A 19130-nucleotide genomic window follows, 5' to 3' on the forward strand; every position below is an offset into this window, starting at 1 on the left:
TGATGCCACCTGGGCAGCTGTTTACTGAAGATAGCTACTGACCCCATCTAACAAGAGATCTCTCTACAATGTCTATGAATGGCAGAGCACACTCAAACACTTCCCTGTACCCTCCTTATTGGAATATAATACTTATGGTAAAATAATATGTTAAAATGTTTTTGCTAAATCATACCAGAAGGTCCTTTCCCATAGATTGTCAGATCCACCAGACGGCTAGATAGTCCACTAACTGCTATTCAATATATTCATGGTGAATTCAACAGGATGTGCTCGGTCACAGAAGGCCCTGCTTAGCTGTTCTCAGATAGCTTACCAAGCACTCACAGAACTGCCGGCCTTCAGTAGCCTACGAGTGCCTTTCTTACTCCTCATAGAAAAGCCCAAGGTGCGAACATCACATGTCAGAAACGCATGGAACTAGAAGAAAATGGCACCCGGGAAAATAATATGTTTGTTATAGGTAACGAATATTCGACCAGACATGACTGATAGATCTCTCCAGTGGGACAGAACCACAAGCATGACCTTGAACCGAGATCTTTAGGGTTTCTTGGTTCTTAATAAACTGGAGTAGTGTCCATCACACAAAAGCCAAAATTCGAAGTTTCTACGACCTGAACCAATCTTTTCTTCGTGTTATATTGTGAGCTAGTACACAACATTTCCCCTCCCTTAATCGCCAGCTGGCATTCAATAATCTCATTTTCTTCATTTATCATATAAACATCTACACCATTCCGACCCCTATTCCATCTACCGCATAGGCGTGCGCACGGTAGGTGCCACAGGTGCCTTGGCACCACCATTAGGGTTAACGTTATTTTGTTTTTTACAAGCACAAATAATATATACTTACAAAAATCCGTATTATTTAAAAAAAAAAATGTTTTCCAATCGTGTCGAGTTACAGATATGTGCTCATAACACTATCAGTATAGCAATTATGAATCGAACCAACTATACACACGGAAACAAGCCAGGTTCAATTACTTGTGTTGTGCGCCGACAAAACATTTTTGTTGTATTCCAAAAGTTAAAACTTTTGCCCACTCTTATTTGTGTATTTTTATTATTTTAATATTTTACATATTAAATGTATGTTACAAAAACCCCCTTTATTTGTGGATTTTAAAACTTAACATTTGAGAATGTTTTTTCTAGCATTTATTTGGCGTCTTCAGAAAACATGTAAGTACGGTTTTCCAAAGCCACCAGCATGAATTCCGTGCAAACAATTTGTGCAATTTACTTTATGGCTCAACAAAGCTTAAAACTGTAAATAGTTTAGTAGTTTTCCTGGCGATTATAACGTACAAAGCCATAATTTGTCATAAAAAATGTTAAAATTTTTACATCTGTGTATTTAATGTTTTTGTTCGGAAACACCTTAAATAGCACCATTTTGCGCTTTCAAAACCAAATTTTTCCGGGGGAGGACCCCCGGACCCCCCGCTTTAGGCTCGGGGTCCGTGAATGATAGGGCTGTTGTGTAATCTGGCACCACCAATACTGTAGTCCTGCGCACGCCTATGATCTACCGTAAGGTTAGTGGTGCGACCAAATTGACATTTGAAGTTGTGATCGATTAAATTATTTCTTAGAGCATAATTTGTGTTTATAATTATTTTTGAAATTATGCACCAATTTTGTTCTAAAGTCTTTTATAAATTTGTGTTATCCTGTGACTGTTCCATATTATCAAGGTATATCTGGAGTCTTTCATTTCAAAGTTAGGTTTCGTTAATTAATTAATTAAATTTAATTAAAAGTTAAGATAATTTTATAATTAAAAAATTCGCTACTAGTATAAGCTATTGATGATTTAGTTCACAATGCATACTTTTTGTAAAATAATTTTATGAATTAAATTGACTGTGATATAATTATAATGCAAATTAATCGAAAAGGTCTATTCGAAACGGGAGCACGTAGTCCTGTGTTGTTATATCTCAGGTATTATTTAAAAATAAACAAAGACGTAGTTAGTTTCCATGTATTGTCAATAATAATATACGTGTGGAGCGTTATGTAGATATTGATAACCCTTACGAAATAAAAGTTTCAGAACTAATAATTAGATTTTATTTGTAATGCTTGTAAATTTAGTTAGTTAGCTTTGTATGGGTGTTTTCCAATAGTGTAAAATGTTAAATAGGTTTTCCACTGCTTTGCAGAGTGCTGTTGACGCAGTAAGTATGACATTCTTCATTTGACGTAGATGCGAAATGGACTCGGAAAATCAACGTTGATAATTTAAGTGGGAAATCGTTGAAATGCGTTACTATCAGCGCAAAGCCATTTAGACGTTACACAGGGAAGCGTCTGTAGTGCCATCGTTAAATTAAAAAGTCGTGGCCAATGTGTTCTACGTATCCACATGTAAATATTTATTTATGATGTATGAATTGAGAAATTACCGACGTAATAGATTCATTTGTAGTTTCTTTAATATTTACATATCCACTAATGTATAAATATTACAACTTTTAATTATTTTCTTAACGTTTTGGGGCTACGCGCTTGGCAGAAACTTATGCGTACACAATACAACTCTATATATATATACACACACACATAAAGTGTTGAGTGCTTGCTGAAATATTTTCTTTTGAAGCTCGCACCGCCTCCGCCGCTGCTTGAAGATTTTGTGTACCACTGGAGAAGAATAACAAACTTTTACGTCAAACATGAACCTGTGACCAAGGTCGTGATAGAGAATACCAACATCCCAGCTCATCTGGAACAGCTTATAAAGGTATATCACACCACACAGTCACTTGTCTAGATGTAAGGGTGTATGCAGTCCCACATGAATGTGGGATTGTTATGTTAAAACACATATATAAAGCAAAAAGTGTTTTTTTGAGAGAGGATGTCACCAGAAGAATATGCCTACTCTCTCATTGCCTGAATAAACAGGTCCATCCATCAACCTAGAGTGATGAATATTATTTGGATGAAGCAAAGAAGTTAAAAAAAACGTAATTGTTCACGCTTAATGTCTCATCCACAACAAATCATTACAGGCAATGTAGTGTTGATGGAGTAAATGAGTGTGGGGGAAATAGGAGTACCATAATAACATTTTCAGAAACGGAAGATAATAAAGCTATGACTATAGGTTTTTAATACATCAATTTCTTTAGAAAAAACTTTATCTTGTTGCCTATACCTATAGTAAACTCCCTATTATCTGCGCATGCTACGAAAAAATACAGCACATTTATGTAAATCTGCATTTTATTACAAGTGAGCAAATTTGAACTCTACTGACGAGTGTATTGTGTGCAGTATACAGTAAAACGCCACAGGCCCTCTCGGAACTCGCGCAGTATGCTGGCATGCGTTGCTATTTTTGTCTTTGTCGCTCTTTGTTTCCAGCCGTATGGTTGAGCACTTTTATGTTTACATTACTGAAATGTATTGTTTGTTAATTATTCAGTAAAATACTAACATTTTAGCATCATTTAAAATATTTTACTATTAATTGTAACTTTTACTGTACAAAATTTTTTTGATTTTTAAGTTGAAATTAATGTTTCCTTTTTTGTTTCCCATTTTCGGGAGTTACCCATTATCCGTGGTGACCCTGCGGATAATCGGTAGTGTACTGTAGTTTTTCTTTCTTTCATGCCCCCAAACAGTACAAAATTGACTCAAAGTGGAACATTTGATGATTTTTTTTTTAATAACAAATAAAAATTAAATTCACAATTGTTGTAGTTTACTTGTGGAATAAAAATTTTCAGAATCGTAGTGCTCATAAATAATTACTAGGGAGAGCCCTTAATGTGGATTTCCATAAGACCTTGTAAAAACCTGTTTAGTTTGGGATTTTATTCCTCTGTCTCTAAAAAATGAGGTTTCCTTTGTCTCAACCAGCATACTTTCAAAAATTGTGGGGTTATCTTCAGCTAAACTTAATTTAAGCATTACTGTTCAGTTATATTTCTAGAAATGTAATATTTATTCTATTTAAAGTAGGAAAGCGTGTGTTTAATAATTATTTTTAATTTATGTAAGTTAAATAGCAATTTGTGCATATTGTTGGCTTACTTCTAAAACCTTGTATCTCCATTTCAGTCAATTTTACAGGAGAACTTACGAGCTTTTGGAGCACGGTTTCGACTGACAATGATACGAGGTTTTATAATTTGTTAATAGAAAAGATACTAAATAGAGTTGACTTACGAGGTTTTATCAGCATATGCACTATGAAAAAATACACCAAACACATCCGGAATATAAAACGGGGAAAATCTGGACTTATGAGGTTTTAGAAGTAAGCCGACGAATATATTGTATGCTTGGTGTGTTTTATATCCCGGAACCTTTTCTCCATGTGGGATTCACGGAACATCAAAAATATCAATAGCAACTAATTTAAGTGTGAAACTCTGTTTGCTACCGACGGGCCGGTGCTCTCGGCCGGCCGGCAGCCGAGGTAAGCCGTCGCGCCCTGCCGCAGATCCTGGTGGAGGACGAGGGAGCGGTGGGGGAGACGGGGGCGGCCGGACCCTGCCTGGAGTACCTCCTGCAGCACAGGATCCCGGACCTGCTGGTGACCCTGGCCGGGACCGACAGCCCGCCCGGCATGAAGGCCGTCACCCTGGGCTTCACGTGCCGGCTCCTGACGCAGCTGCGCGAGCCGGCGCTGCCCCACGTCGGCGTCTACACGGCCGTGCAGGTCCGCCCCCCCATTTCCCTCCCTCCCGTCGAGGGTCCTTCGTTCGCCAAGTGTGTAACTTCATAGCTATTCTAAAAGTCCCCGCCTACCCGGGGCGCACGTACGATGTGCAGTGTTTCAGAAGAAACCACCAAATTTGGAAACTGCTTATAAGATATCCGAGTAGTGTCAGCTTACGAGAAGCATTTAAGAAAGCTTGATGGCAGATTATAGTACAGTGTATAGAATTTCTACAGTAGCACGCATGCGGAGACAAAATGTGCGTATTAGCTCAACAACACTGAGCTCTTCTGTTTGCGTTGCTCCGTGGAACCGAAAGAAGCAGAGTACTTGGCTGTGGTGGTAGCCATGTTTGTTATGTCCTAAATATTTTCAAATTTATTTCAAGTACATCAGTATCTAGTGTTCTATTATTATTTTGTCAATTATTTTTTTTAAATGTAAATTCTGCGCGTACTATGATTTTGAATCATAATATATTGTAACCTTTAAATGCAATCTCATTGGTTGCCATTTGTCACGTTTCCGTGCATTGTAGAAGCAGCAGATGCGATGGAGAAATGTTCCAGGGGATCCGTTTTCGTTTTACATGATCCATCCCCGTTTCCGTGCCATTGCAGATAGGGCCTTGGAGTACAGGAATGTACAAACAAAAAAAAAGTCATGGAGAGCTGCAGATTGATAATTTTTTTTTCTTTGCTGTTTGCAGAAACTGGTTTTGATGTGCAACGGGATGCACGCCTCGCCAACGGAGCTGGACGAAATCCACTTCCTCTGCACCTTGTGCGCTGTGGTCGGCCGGTATCCGCACTTGATCAACCTCTTCAATACCCGGGTGAGCGTCACCAGCACCAGTCATCCGGGACGCCTTGCACTGCCCAGGGGGGCAGGCGGGAGGGAAAGCCCGGAGAAGTCAGGGAATAGGCCGGGTATTTATTAGGTAGTCGGGAAATTTTTATTAATATCGAGGTTACTGACAAAATTATAGCAAGAAATGAGGGTTTCATCGGAGTCGTTTTTAATAGTTTAAAATTTCTGGTTGTTTCATGCTGCTACTTGCTATCTGCGTTTGGTGGTGGAAAGCAATAATTACATTTCAGGCAGCAAATTCCATCGCTAGTTTTAATGATAATGAACATAACACATCCTTTGCTGTAAAAGTGTATGACTAAAGATCTCTTTTAAGCATGTTATGTAAGAAAATAAAAATAATTAAATAACTTCTGTGCTAACACTTGTTTTAGTACAACGTTTATTAATTTTTTTCCCACTACTGGTACATGTGATGAAATGAATACAAATGATATTTTGTTTTCGATTTTTAAAAATCACAAATAAGGCGTGTTTAAAATTGTTTACTGGATTTTTCCGTTACTGTTTAGCAAGACGGAAGTGGAAAAAAAACTTTGAATACGAGTTGCATGTTTAAAACGTTGCTTATTGTTCATGTTTTTGATTATGGAGTCCCATTAAAAACTTAACCACAATAGTGAGCGTTGGTTTACGACAAACGCTCTAGGTATGCTATGTGAAATATTTTTAAGCAAACAAATATTCTTTATCTCGGAGTGTATGTATCTGAGGTCGAATAGAATACGAATATTGAACTGTTTGTATCGGAAAATTGAAATATTCGCTCAGACCAAAGATACTGGGAAGTAACCAGTCATGGCTGGTAGTGAGGAAACCATCTCAGCATTTGCTTGGAGCGATCCCTGGGAATTCATGGAGTAGAATTTGAGTCCAGTTCTTCGAATGAGTGCCCGGTGTTGCACCTCTGCACCATCTGACTTATCCACTCAACCCCACAACCCAAGCAGTTCAAATCCTGATTGATAGGTTTCTGCTGATCCTGTTTTTTTGTTTAAATTTAATATGAAATTATTTGCAAATAGGAATATTTTTAAATCTAATTTAAAATCCAAAAATAAGTATATATGCAAAATATAATAAAACAAAAAAGATAAATATGCATAGGACCAAAATAAAGTGATGGAAATTACAGGAAAATACAAATCTGCCAATGCATTTTCATAAACCAGGAAAATTTTAGGTTTGAAAAAAAGTGTTGGTGTGGAAACTGAGTATATACCAAAAATTGTTTGTTAATAATAATTACAGATTATTTTTTGTGGAATTTAAAAAGGATGTAACTGCTGTGTTGCAGAAAACAAGTCCAAATTTCTCAAAACTTCATATCTTCACACATATGAAATTTATTTTCATTTAATTTTTTTGTGGATGAGTTTCAATTCCTGTATATATTGGTAATGAATAATTAAAAAAATTATTTGGTTTAAAATGTTGACATTAATTATAAAATTATCCACAAATATCAAGTATATTTCAAATACTCGTAGACCCCTACCGACTGAATCTCGGTCAGGCCATGCTGATTTCGATATTACACGTTTCGCCGTAATCACTCCAGGAAAATGCTGCGATGGTTATTTACTGAACAGCGTGGGGCCAGATTCTTTTCCCAACACCCCTGAACTGTATCGCGCGAGAACCAACCGCGTGTGTGCCGATCGTGTTGGCAGTACGTTGCGAGCAGGCGGGTCAGCCTGAGCAGCGACTGCAGCTCCCTCGGCTCCGGCTGTGACGACGACCCGAAGCGGGGCCCTGTTCCCCCCCGCGAGGACGACTTGCTCGTCTCCCCGGCCCACCCCGCGGGGGAGAAGCCCGGCACGGAGTCCGCCCTGACCACGCCCCCGCTCTCCGAGTCGCAGAGCCCCCTGTGGGGCGAGCCCGAGGAGTTCACGCTCGTGGACGCCCTGCTGAGCTTCCTGCACAGTGCCGTGAGTGCGTCTAGCCAGTTCCTCTGTGTTTCGCTCCAACAGGGGCAGTCACATTTTAAACCGCTAATTTTTATTCTCCAGTAAACTCATCTGAAAGGCTATTTTGATTACGGTAATGAAAATAAAATCTTTCATGAGATATTTATTTTACTATCAAACCTGGTTGATTTGTATTTTATATTCATAACTGTCATTTTTAAAATCATTTAATTCGTAATTTTTGTGCAGCCATTAAATTATTCATCATAGTAAAAGGACATCTGTAAAGCACTCAAGCTTACTGTTTTGAAATGTAATTTTTTTTTTATTAATTAATGATTATTGAGGATAGTGGCTTAGCTGTTGGTTTCTGCGTGATTGTATTTCTTAACATGTATACAGTTCTGAAAACAAGTTTTTTTTCGTGACGTGGTGATCAGGTGCCCCAGAGTAATACCCTTCGTGCGTAATTACATGAAAATTTTTTTGTCTTTTGATGTATAAAATAGTACAGACTAACTGTAAAGTCTTTTTGAATAATGTAATTTTTCTAATTTGTCATTACTTTGTATTTGGTAATGATTTATTGTGTTTCTTTTATGACAATTTTGTCATTAAAAAAAAAAATTTGTTATGTATGTGTACATATTTTATTGTAATTCAAATGTATTAGGTAAATGTGCTTTAGGCCAGACAATTTTAATAGTCACCTTAAGGCTAAGATCCTGAGTTTCTCGCGAGCGGGCAAAGACACGCATAGTTATCTTTGTCCTCAACAGAGCGCACTAGCAGTACGGTTGAACGATGTAGCGACGCGCGGAAAAAAGAAGGGGGGTGGGAAAGAGGACGCTGTTCTCAGAATTCTTATCGCCCAGCGGGGTGTCATGTTTACGACTGGTTCGGGAAGAGGGGGGTGGGGGAAGGGTGTACTCTTCCTCTGCGAGCATTAGATTTCCAATCCCTTTGCCTCTCTGTCCCTTTCTCATACACCCATCCAAGACTACTAGATCCTCAACAAAGCGCAAGAGAATAAATATTACTAGTTTTGGTACATTTCAGTTAGAAACCCGTACGCAACCGAGTGCAACCCAAGGTAATTATAATAAATATTAATTTGGTGCACTACACATATACGATATACAAATGGTATGTTTTACTGCGGTGATTATGTGGCCAAAACTATCAGATTTGGTCTCTTTTGCAAGAACGCTCGTTCACAGCTAACCACTACATTCAAATAAGTTGGCCAGTAATGTAGATTTCCTGCCCCCGTAAAAGAAATAATAATAATTTTTAACTGTGTACTACAAAGGTTTTGCGCTCCTACAAATTTTATTTCTTTACACATTTTGTCACAGGTGTGTGCGTATGTGTATTACACAAACAGTTGAACGTTGACCATCTAATAGCATGACGTTATGTTGCAAAGCGGTATTATTTGCTATATTTGATATCTCATTAGGACTGTATTTTTCTGTGCAACTATATATACAGGCGAACTTTTTATACTATCCGAGAATTTTTTGTAGCTGAATATATGTCTTCAAAATATTGCAGGTAACTGCATTAATTTTAGTGTTTTAAATGTATTATATTTTTAAGTATGTATACATGAGGCTAGAGCTAGAAAAATGTTTGGTTTGCGTTTTTAGCTGACCTGCAGCTTGTTGCTTTTGATTACACTTCCTTTTTTTATATGTGATGTTTAAAAATGATGTTATTAGTAAATGTCCTGGCATTCGTACTTCTTGTAAAAAACATAATCATATTTTCGAAAAATAAGCTATCATTTAGTAATTTATTATTGCAATATAAATACTTGTTTATGCCAGTCGCGTCTGGCGAAATGAGGAGCTCCTTCATGCTATCCCTACTGGTGACGTCAAGCATCACTGGTAGTTCGTCTTTTATGTATGAACTGGAAGTCAAAGAGGCTCGAAATAAACATCAGTTGTAACTAATAATAATAATTTAATTCTGAAAGGGCCACATACTCGAAGAATCGCCTTCTCTACGCAATGAAACGTGTTGGAAGTAAAATATCTAAGGAGTAGGCTACACGTCATAGGTTGTATAAGAATATTTCAGAGGGAGCTAACCAAAGGATATTTTATCAAGCATACAGATAAAGTGATATTTTAAGAGTAGTAATTCCTCCCCCCCCCCCCCCCAACACCACCCACAAACTGACGGATTTATTGACACATTCGTACATAAAAAACACTGCTCCAGAATCTGCACCTGAATCGACTTAGTGGGGAAAAGGTGTACATAAATTACGATCACTGACTGAGGTTATACAGAAGGTAATCAACCAGAGTAAGTGATTAGGAGCAAGGAATACTAATGCAATAAATATGCCATTGATATAATTTAATGATAATTTTTACTCGCGTTTTAGAAGTTGATATTGCTGAATAGCAAATTAACATTTTTAAATATTGTAACAATGAAAAATTGCGAACCAATAAATATTTTTTGCTGAGTGTATAATTTGATTATGTCTTAAGACAAATGGAAACTATATATTATGAGTACAAAATATTTGTAAGTAATATAAAAAATTTATAATAAAATACTTACATTGATACAAAATACAAATATTTTTCTTAGATATACAAGTATAACTACAATTCATTTTCGGCCAACGAACATATAGTTATGCCTTGGGCCCTGATAATAAATAATACCTACATAATTACATTTTCACTTTTCACCAAAAGTACATGAGGTACAAAAGTCAACAAATCTTAAAACACAATAAAAATATACCCGGTATACATTATATTTTAATACAAACACCAATACAATACTAATTTTAACTGAACATTTTTTGGAGGTATGCATAATTATATTAAAATTTAATCATAAAGTAATGCAGTTACATGTTTACAACCTTGCGTACTTCACTTGCATTTGACGAATCCGGATATGTCCAATGTTTAGCCAGCCGAAAAGGATGTTTAGATTTTATTTTTAAACGCATGTGAAATTAGTCCATCGCTTTCACGTGAATTTACGGCATCTTACATTATTATTGGACTTTTGTTTTGTAGTAACGATCGGTAGGCTAAATATGTACATGTGTTTGTTGAAACTTCGTTTTAAACATCCATAAATTAATTTTGTCAATTTATTTATTGATACCAGTAAAATACAAAATAAATGATATTTATTTTACGACCTCTTAAATTATTTAAATGATATATAAAATATGACCAAAAAATTTTCAAATGAAGACTTATTTTCAACTGGAAGTACGCGAGAATTACACAGATTCATTTACTTGCGTATTGCATAGCATACTTCACGTCCATTTCTGACAGCCTTGCGAAGTCACTTCCAAAGTATCTACATGTATATTCTTCAGGTGAATTCGGACACGGCATTATAATCTTCCGTTATATCTAGAAGACGTGTTCTTACATTTGCTTGGAGTTTTAAATTATTGTTTTGAAATAATAAAGGCGATTTTAAAGTTTAACTCCATTACAGAAACACGCAATATATTTGGTGGTTCTCTGCAAGTGTATTTTGTGTTTTATTCTACTTCGATAATAAAGTCAATCTGAATTTATTGCCTTTTTTTCCAGATTTATATATATATATATATGTCAAACTTTTCCGGAAGTCGTACCATGGTAACGACTGAAATATGAAGTCTTACTTCTAAATCTACTTATCTAGAGAACAAATTGTATTACATTATTTTCATAAAATTAACACCTTTATACGAACAGAAGTTTGCTCTTTTATTTATTTTTTTAGTTACGTGATATATATATTTTTTAGTTATAAAGGAATCCAACTTGAACAGTAAAAAAGAAAGGCTTTTAATGAACAAACCAACTAAGTCATTATAGATAACTGTTCAAACCATTTAAGATTCATCCTGTTACATAAATTTTTATATTTATATACATCTAATGTATAAAAAAATATGGAAAAAAAAGGCAATAAATTCAGATTGACTTCATTATCGAAAAAAGTATATAAGTATATATATATATAATTACAGAAGGTACCGGAGCTTGCAGGTTTCGCAGAAAGGAATTGTATTGTTTGTGAGAGTTCTCTGTTGGCAGTAACACCTATGCTATATGTTTGATGTTCTGTTTCCAACTCATCGTTAAAACTAAATTTTACAGACTGATTATTATCCTTTGATTTAAAATCTAAGTTATTTACAGTGTTTAAAATATTCTTTCTTGCGTTTAAGAATATTTCGTATTGTTTGTATGATGTTTGAGTTACCCGCAAAGATAATGAGATAGTTATTTTATACTGCTTCTTTCGCCATTTTTTAAATTTTAGTCTTGACAATAGGAAATGAATTATTCAGGCTGTGCTAAATAGATAGATTATGCTTTATGTCATTTTTGTGCATATTATAGTATTCCTAGTTTAGTTAATTCATCCAACAATATATTTATACAGTCAAGGGCTTAGATTCTTTATAAAAAAACTCAAGTGATTCATAAACAGTTGCCGTGTATAGATATATTTTGTAGAAAATAAGCAGTATATGTTTTACTGCTTAGAGTTGATATAAAACCATGTATAAAATTTGAAAGTATTTTGTACTTTTCATACTTAAAATTATCATACAATGTTCAAATATTTTTCGATATAAGTAAGGACACATGTATTTAGCGAATACATCTCGTGTCAGGCTATTTCACACATAACTGTAGCTTTTTTCTTAGAGGTTTGGCGAATTGCGGGCGTGCAGCAGTACAGTAACTACGTCCTCATTGGCCCCGTCAAGTGCGGGAAAACAGCCTTCACCGACCACAGCCAATAATTACAAGAAAAATCTACATTGTTTTGTAAAATACCTTGACACGAAATGTATTCGCAAAATACAGGTGTCCCTAGATATAAGACGTAATTGCTCTCTGACGATAATTTTCTTTACTGGTAGTATCACCTTTCTTATGCAGGAGAATAGTTTTTGTAGTCTTGTGATACCCATTCTGAAAGAATTCCAATAATGGAATATGTGTTTATTATAATTAATGGAGAAGTGTATATACTATTAGCAAATGGATCATTAAAAATGTGAAAAGAAATTATAAAAAATTACAAATTAGTCTACTGCACAAATCACAGATTTTAAAAAGCCAAAATTACTATAACATTCAAAATATTACAGAGCGTGCCATGTAGAAAACACGGACGCATGTTGTTGTCTAAATGAAATAAATAAAATACAAGTCTGCGGCTTTAAATACCAAAGAAATAAAATGTTTCATAAATATTCAACGCTTGTAAGGGTACAACTATTCATTACACTGATAGGACATATTTTTTCTAGTACATCATACTGATTCCTAACCAGTCATATATATATATATATATATATATATATATATATATATATATATATATATATATATATATATATATATATATATAAATATTTTGTGTTACACTTCAATTAATTTGGCCATGAATTAAACCTGATAAATAAACAATGCAAACAAGCGAAACTCTACAGAGTATCGTCAAATAAAACCTGGGCCAAAAGTAAATCAATATTTTAGTGCTCAATACAATTCGAAAGAAAAATGGAAGATTTTTTGTAGTATTATAAATGATCATACAAGGATTGCTGATTTGGTTTTGTATTAATTTTGAGCGTAAAACTACCCCGAAAATATTGAATAAATTTTTCAGTTAAGCTGCATATAAACTGAACTGGTTTGCTAGCTGTCTTGCCATCGTAAACATGACAATGAGTCTGATTGGCCATGTTGGTGATAGGCACGATTTTCTGTCTCCCGATATTATATGATATGTGTTTTATTTTTATACAAAATGAAGCACGAATATGTTTTATATTTCTTGTGTGAGATACCAGTTGCAAAGACTTTGCAGTTTGATTTTATGGGTAGTGAATCAGTGGTATAAAATAACTTCATTTATTTTTTCCCGATAACATCTTTTTGACATTAGTATAATTTAATCACTCGCCAAGCAGAGAACCTTATTTTTTGTAGTCACGAAAAAAATTGTTTGTATTCAATATCAGCTAATAACTTACTATTGCTTATGTCATCAAATACATTTACAGTACTATTCAATTTGTACAAGCATGAGAAGTAAACAATAATTTCTGCAACAACGTTCTTCCGAAAGAAGGTATACACCGATTTTAAAGGTGCGTGCATATTTCTTAATTTTATTTTTTTAGTAATTAGAAAATAAAAATCGGTACTTTTCCAAATTTCCTCATTGAGGCTGCGACCCAAATTTCAAGTTTCCAGCTCTTTTGGTAGTGGGTTGGAATTTGTATAGGCCAGTGTGTGAGCGAGTGAATTACTTTTTGCATATTCGAGCAATTCAAAATTTAGGCAATAAAGTTTAATTATAACAATTTCACGTAAGCTAGAAAGCTCAAAGGCTGGTAAAACAATAGCATTTTATTTCATATAATTCTAGATCAATTTCATCTAAGTATAACACACCCATTTAAACACATTTTATATACATAATAATTTTACTTCAGCAAGGTCTTCGGTTTCTTGTAACACAAATAAAATTACCTAAAAACAATTACTGGACATACTTAAAAAATTTTTAGATTGTAATATTTGCCAAATAATTTAAATAAATCTAACTGCAAATGTAAGAACACAATATAAAGGTCTTTAAAATTTTATTTTGGAAAATTACCTGAATGTTTATTTGCTAAAACTCCTCATTTCATTTGTTCAAAAGTATTTACATGTATACATATGCGTGCGTGTGTGCGCGCACTTGGAACTTATGTTTCTTTGATCATTTATAGTTGCAAATAATGTAGCGGAAGTTAAATTGAAAAATATATACCTAATTCTTTCTGGCCAATATTTGTTTACAAACATAATTTTACATGACCCCAGAAGAAAAAAAAAAGAATCGCCACTGCCTTGTAATTGTGTTTCTAACGCACTTATGTAACTAACGAAAATGTTTAACTGCTCAAGGTTAGTGATACAATAAATGCTTGGGTAGTGAAAAATCTATTGTTAAAAACCAAAGGTAATTTTAAACGACTTTAGTTAACCATTGTTCAACGACAGCATCGAAAGATTGGCCCTAATTTTTGTATTGTTATATACATAACTAAATCATTACATACGTGAGGAAGTTGCCATAGGCGGCTGGTCCTTCAGTTACTATTTTTTTTTTAAACATCTCTATAAATTTGCAATACTAACTATTAATATTTTCATCATAACTCATTTATGTAACATTACACCCAGAGGTATAGCCCATTCTACCAGAGCTAAAGTCGAGGTACAAATATAATCAAAGAAACATAATTAAATAAATATAACTAAAGAAATATAATTAAATAAATTTATATAAAATCATTGTCATTTTGCAAATAAATTTTTTTACAATAATTGAAATATTCTAATAAAATCTAAAACATTATTTATTTGTCTTGAATGTAGGATTCTTGGATAGAAGTATAAATAATAATTTAATAATTTAAATTGATTTTGGAAGTTATATTATTATATGAAACCATTTTGCTATTATTGTAATACACCGTGATTGCAGGATTCATTCATGTGCTAAGGTAGATTCATATCAAAATACATAATGAAGTCACTAAGATAATATGTGAAATAATGTTGTAATAAAATGTAATGTACAACGTTCACGTAGATGCCCGTAAACGAAACAGGTTAGATATTATAATCATATTTAGCACTTTATTATTTCCAAAATAAGTTTTTTTTAAGACGCCCAACTATTATAATAAATCTCTATCTACTAAAACAATTCAGTAATTGTAGTTAGATTATTTTAAAAATAAAAAAAATATTCTATGAATAAATTTGTCACGACAAGTGAAGCATATTAATAATAATTTACATCACTGAAAAGCTGACAAATATATCTATATAAATTGTCGACAACGTGAGACGGTTTTCAATTCATTGATTACTATTGCTGATACTAGTGTTGTGTTTTGACCGTTTCGAAGCGATAATATTCCCGCCTGAACTCCTGCGATATTCGAGGCATCTAGTGAGTAAACTCGGAACTAACCGGAGCTCTAGCGGCAAACTGTTGAACTCGTTCCTTTCATCAGCGGCAAGTGACAGTTAAATCACAATATTTTGTACTCAGATTATTTAAATTCTGTACGTTGTATTAAAAAAATTAAACCGGAGAATTGTTCATTGTACCTCCTTTAAGTTGTGTGCAAAGTAACAGCTGTGTACCGTTTAAATATATACCTAATATTTAGTTTTGAAAATTTCTAAATTAAAATTAAATAAGAAAGAATTTTTTGAGAAAATTTTCATCATCATATTTACAAAATTCAAAGTTTTATTTACAATTCTACTGTTTATTAATTTTTTTATCTACTACGATATTCATGGGAGAAATATTTTTCTTGGAGACTGCAAAACTAAGGATCTTAGCCTTAAGGGTAAGGTATGTGGGTTTTCAGCCATAATTAGCTTAGTTCAGCATTCTGCAGTACTATATCTCGTATAATAGGAATTTCACTGTAAATAACTTTTTGGATCTATCAGTAATTGTTGGTTTTTGAAATATTGTTCGGAGCACATGATAATGATATTTGTACAATTAGTTGTGAACAGACGTAGTTTTTTTAACCCTCTAACTAAGCCTCCAAAACTATTAACCAATGTTTGTGCATGGAATGTGCATTACGCATAAAGGTACGGAAATTTTGTGGATTCATTTGATGATAAGGTACAATTCAAACCGTCATACTCTTGCATTGTGTTCTTGATTTGACCGTGGTTCACAGTTTTTTTTTTTGACATACCTCTCCAGCTGGGAGAGAGGTACGAATAAAAATGTTTTCGCATAGAAATGAGCGAATGGAAAAGAAAATATTGGTAGTGCAAACACATAACTTTGAATTTTAGCCTGACACCAAATGAATGCGCAAAATATCAGGGTCTCTAATTATTAGAGACAAGATTATATGGTGAATTTCAATAACACCGAAATGCAAACTTATACACTATATAGCACCAAAAATTCAACTTATATTATGTAATTAAGTAGCACTTAAAGGAAACTGATTTAAAATCATTTAAAAAAAAAAATCATTTAATGTTTTATGTTGGAGGAATGTAATTTTTTCCAGACAGAAAATTGCACCAAAGTGCATGGATCAGAAAAATAGATTTTATTTGTTTAATTGGGCTTCTCTTATTTAATCACAAATGCTCACTAATTTATTTTTATTGTTTTGAATGTATATGTTTTAGACCAATTTATTAAAAATTATTATATCTTAAAAATCAAGAAAAAAATTGTACCACTATTTTGGTGGAGTAACACAGAAATATTCTGTTTTAAAAATGAAACCACAAAATCTTGTCTGTAGTAACTATGCGTCTTGGGTTTCGTAGCGTATCATAACCGTTGCATGGCCCCCGGGCGTAGCTAGTCACTAACATCTTGTGGCATCTGTCCCGTAGGATAACAGGGTAACGGTTAAGGCATGCGAGGGTCTGATGTCGGTGGCAGCCCTGCCGTCGGACGGCTTTGCGCAGTCTCTGGCTCGCAGCTCCGTCTTCTGCTCGGAGCTGGCTGCGAGGTTGGCGACCTTGTACCGGTCCATCCCGCAAGGGGTGGACGCCAACGACCTCGACGACATACATGTTAACTGGGGGTAAGCTCCCCCTCCCCCCCTCCTTTCCCGCACCTCTCGTTCTCATCTGCATGAGCCTAAACTGCACCCGTGTGCGTATGCTTGACGCCTCTGTAGTACATCTTCTGCCATCGATTTCCGTTACACTGTATGTAAATCGTTAAGTTTAGAGCATGGTTTTATCATTGTAGTATACTGTTCAATAATATTCTGTGGCCAACTCCCCTTAGGCCGGGGTAGTTGTTCACGTCCACACCCACCACGCCAGTCCCGTGTACGCGTCACTAACAACATCCTGAGTTTCTAATGGATTTTAGGTTAAGAGACGCGCATAGACTGACTTAACTAATGGCAAGTGTGCAAATAGCTGTACTAGCATACTTAACTAAATTTACTGACAATCCTGGAATCTCTACAGTGATTGGCACAATAATGAGTTAAAAAACCAATCATCTTGAAAATTAAATTGTATAGTCATACCAACAAAAAGGAATGGGCCTTATAAGGTAAACTCTAGGTGGCATTTTAAATTGCTATAATTTCATTGACAGACTAACGACATTTAGTTACAGACAAAAATTACAGAAAAATAAATTCTAAACCAAAGTCCCATAAGTCTCTTACAGAGGAGGTGGGAATAAAAATTATGACGTTCTTCAGGCCTTATATTCCAAACGCTAAATCCAGTCGCCGCACTATGTTTTCAAACACACATCTTCTTTAAACCAGGCTTCGTACCAGCGGGGAAAGAGAAAGTACTATAATCCAGTCATGTCACTTACTTGGTGCTGAAGCATACCTTTGATGCAGTAGACTCTCGTTGTCTGGCATAAACCCCACTCACTATTGCGCCGCTAGCAGCGCGATGCTTCTGTGGCTTGTCCACTTGCTCCACACCATCGCGCAATCGTGTAACACCGCGTTTTATGCTTTGCGAAACTAGCCATGGCATTATCATCACTAAAATTGAAGTAGTGATAACAAACAATTACCGTCCAAATCGACTAGCCGTGCGAAATTCCACTTTTCTTAAAATCCATTTAAATAACATTGAGTGCAGCAAACCTAAGCAATTTTCGATGATTACAGACTATTGCGGTTAACTCTCGTTCACGTAGCGAACCAAAAGGCAAGTCCCCCATGGCTGGGATCCGAGTTTGCACGGGCTAACACTGCATACTTCACAAGCAGTTCCGCAAAAAACGCTCCGTCGCGGCCGGCTGTCAAACACACAGTCCCGGCAATCAGCTGGGAGCCGAATCATACTCGTCATGTCACCTGACGTCACGCCCCCTCCTCTCTACCACCCCTCACTCCGCTAGATAGTTCTCGTTAATTCTCGTAAGTACCGCTACACAGTACGACGTATTTTTCATTACTCATGAAAAGTTATTTGACACACACAGAAGGTAATTAATGGTGTTTTGTGGATTGGTAAATGGTAAAGAGAGATGAGGGAACATATTAATGTAAATTTATTAGGTTACTTCTTACAGTTTGCTTGCGACGCTACTCAGTTTTTGTTCATGCTTCTTCGGTTGCTGTGTAGTTTCACTCTCTTAATTTTGTCTGTATGTGTTGAGTGTTCGTGGACTGTAGTGAAGTTGAATTAGGTTACTTAGTACCTTTAAAACTGTGATAGTAGTTTTGTGAAGGTGTTGCTGTTTTTTTTTTGTAGACTTTCTGGCCGACCTGTTAAAATTAAATTAATATTTCAGCTTGCAAGAACCATTCAAGAAACGTACCATTTGATTTTGGAATGCCAATTACCATATTTTATTAACTACAATAAGCTTCACTGTGTAGTACAAATGGAATTATGCTCAAGAGTAAGGGATCGTCCATTAATCACGTGAGGCTCTAAAAGGGGGGGGGGGGGGGGGGGGGTGTCGGGAAAAATCACGAAATATCACAAGGGGGGAGGGGGGGTTTAGAGAGATATCACGTGTATTTATTTTTTTGCGCGATTTCTACTAAACCGAAAAGCGACACGTGACCTTGACTCGCCGTAGCCAGGCAA

General features: G+C 35.2%; 1 protein-coding gene across 1 annotated transcript in view; it reads left to right on the forward strand.

The window, feature by feature from the left end:
- Positions 1-1984: 1984 nt before the first annotated feature.
- LOC134536088 (FHF complex subunit HOOK interacting protein 2A-like) overlaps positions 1985-19130 on the forward strand; it is a 42634-nt gene continuing 25488 nt past the window's right edge. The window contains exons 1-6 of the mRNA XM_063375622.1: positions 1985-2192; positions 2618-2758; positions 4472-4690; positions 5400-5525; positions 7234-7491; positions 16938-17131. Coding sequence (XP_063231692.1) covers positions 2148-2192; positions 2618-2758; positions 4472-4690; positions 5400-5525; positions 7234-7491; positions 16938-17131 — 983 coding nt within the window. The 5' untranslated portion in view covers positions 1985-2147. The remainder of the gene's footprint in view (positions 2193-2617; positions 2759-4471; positions 4691-5399; positions 5526-7233; positions 7492-16937; positions 17132-19130) is intronic.

This window comes from Bacillus rossius, chromosome 10 (genome assembly GCF_032445375.1).
Source record: "Bacillus rossius redtenbacheri isolate Brsri chromosome 10, Brsri_v3, whole genome shotgun sequence".
In the NCBI taxonomy this organism is placed as follows: Eukaryota; Metazoa; Arthropoda; class Insecta; order Phasmatodea; family Bacillidae; genus Bacillus; species Bacillus rossius.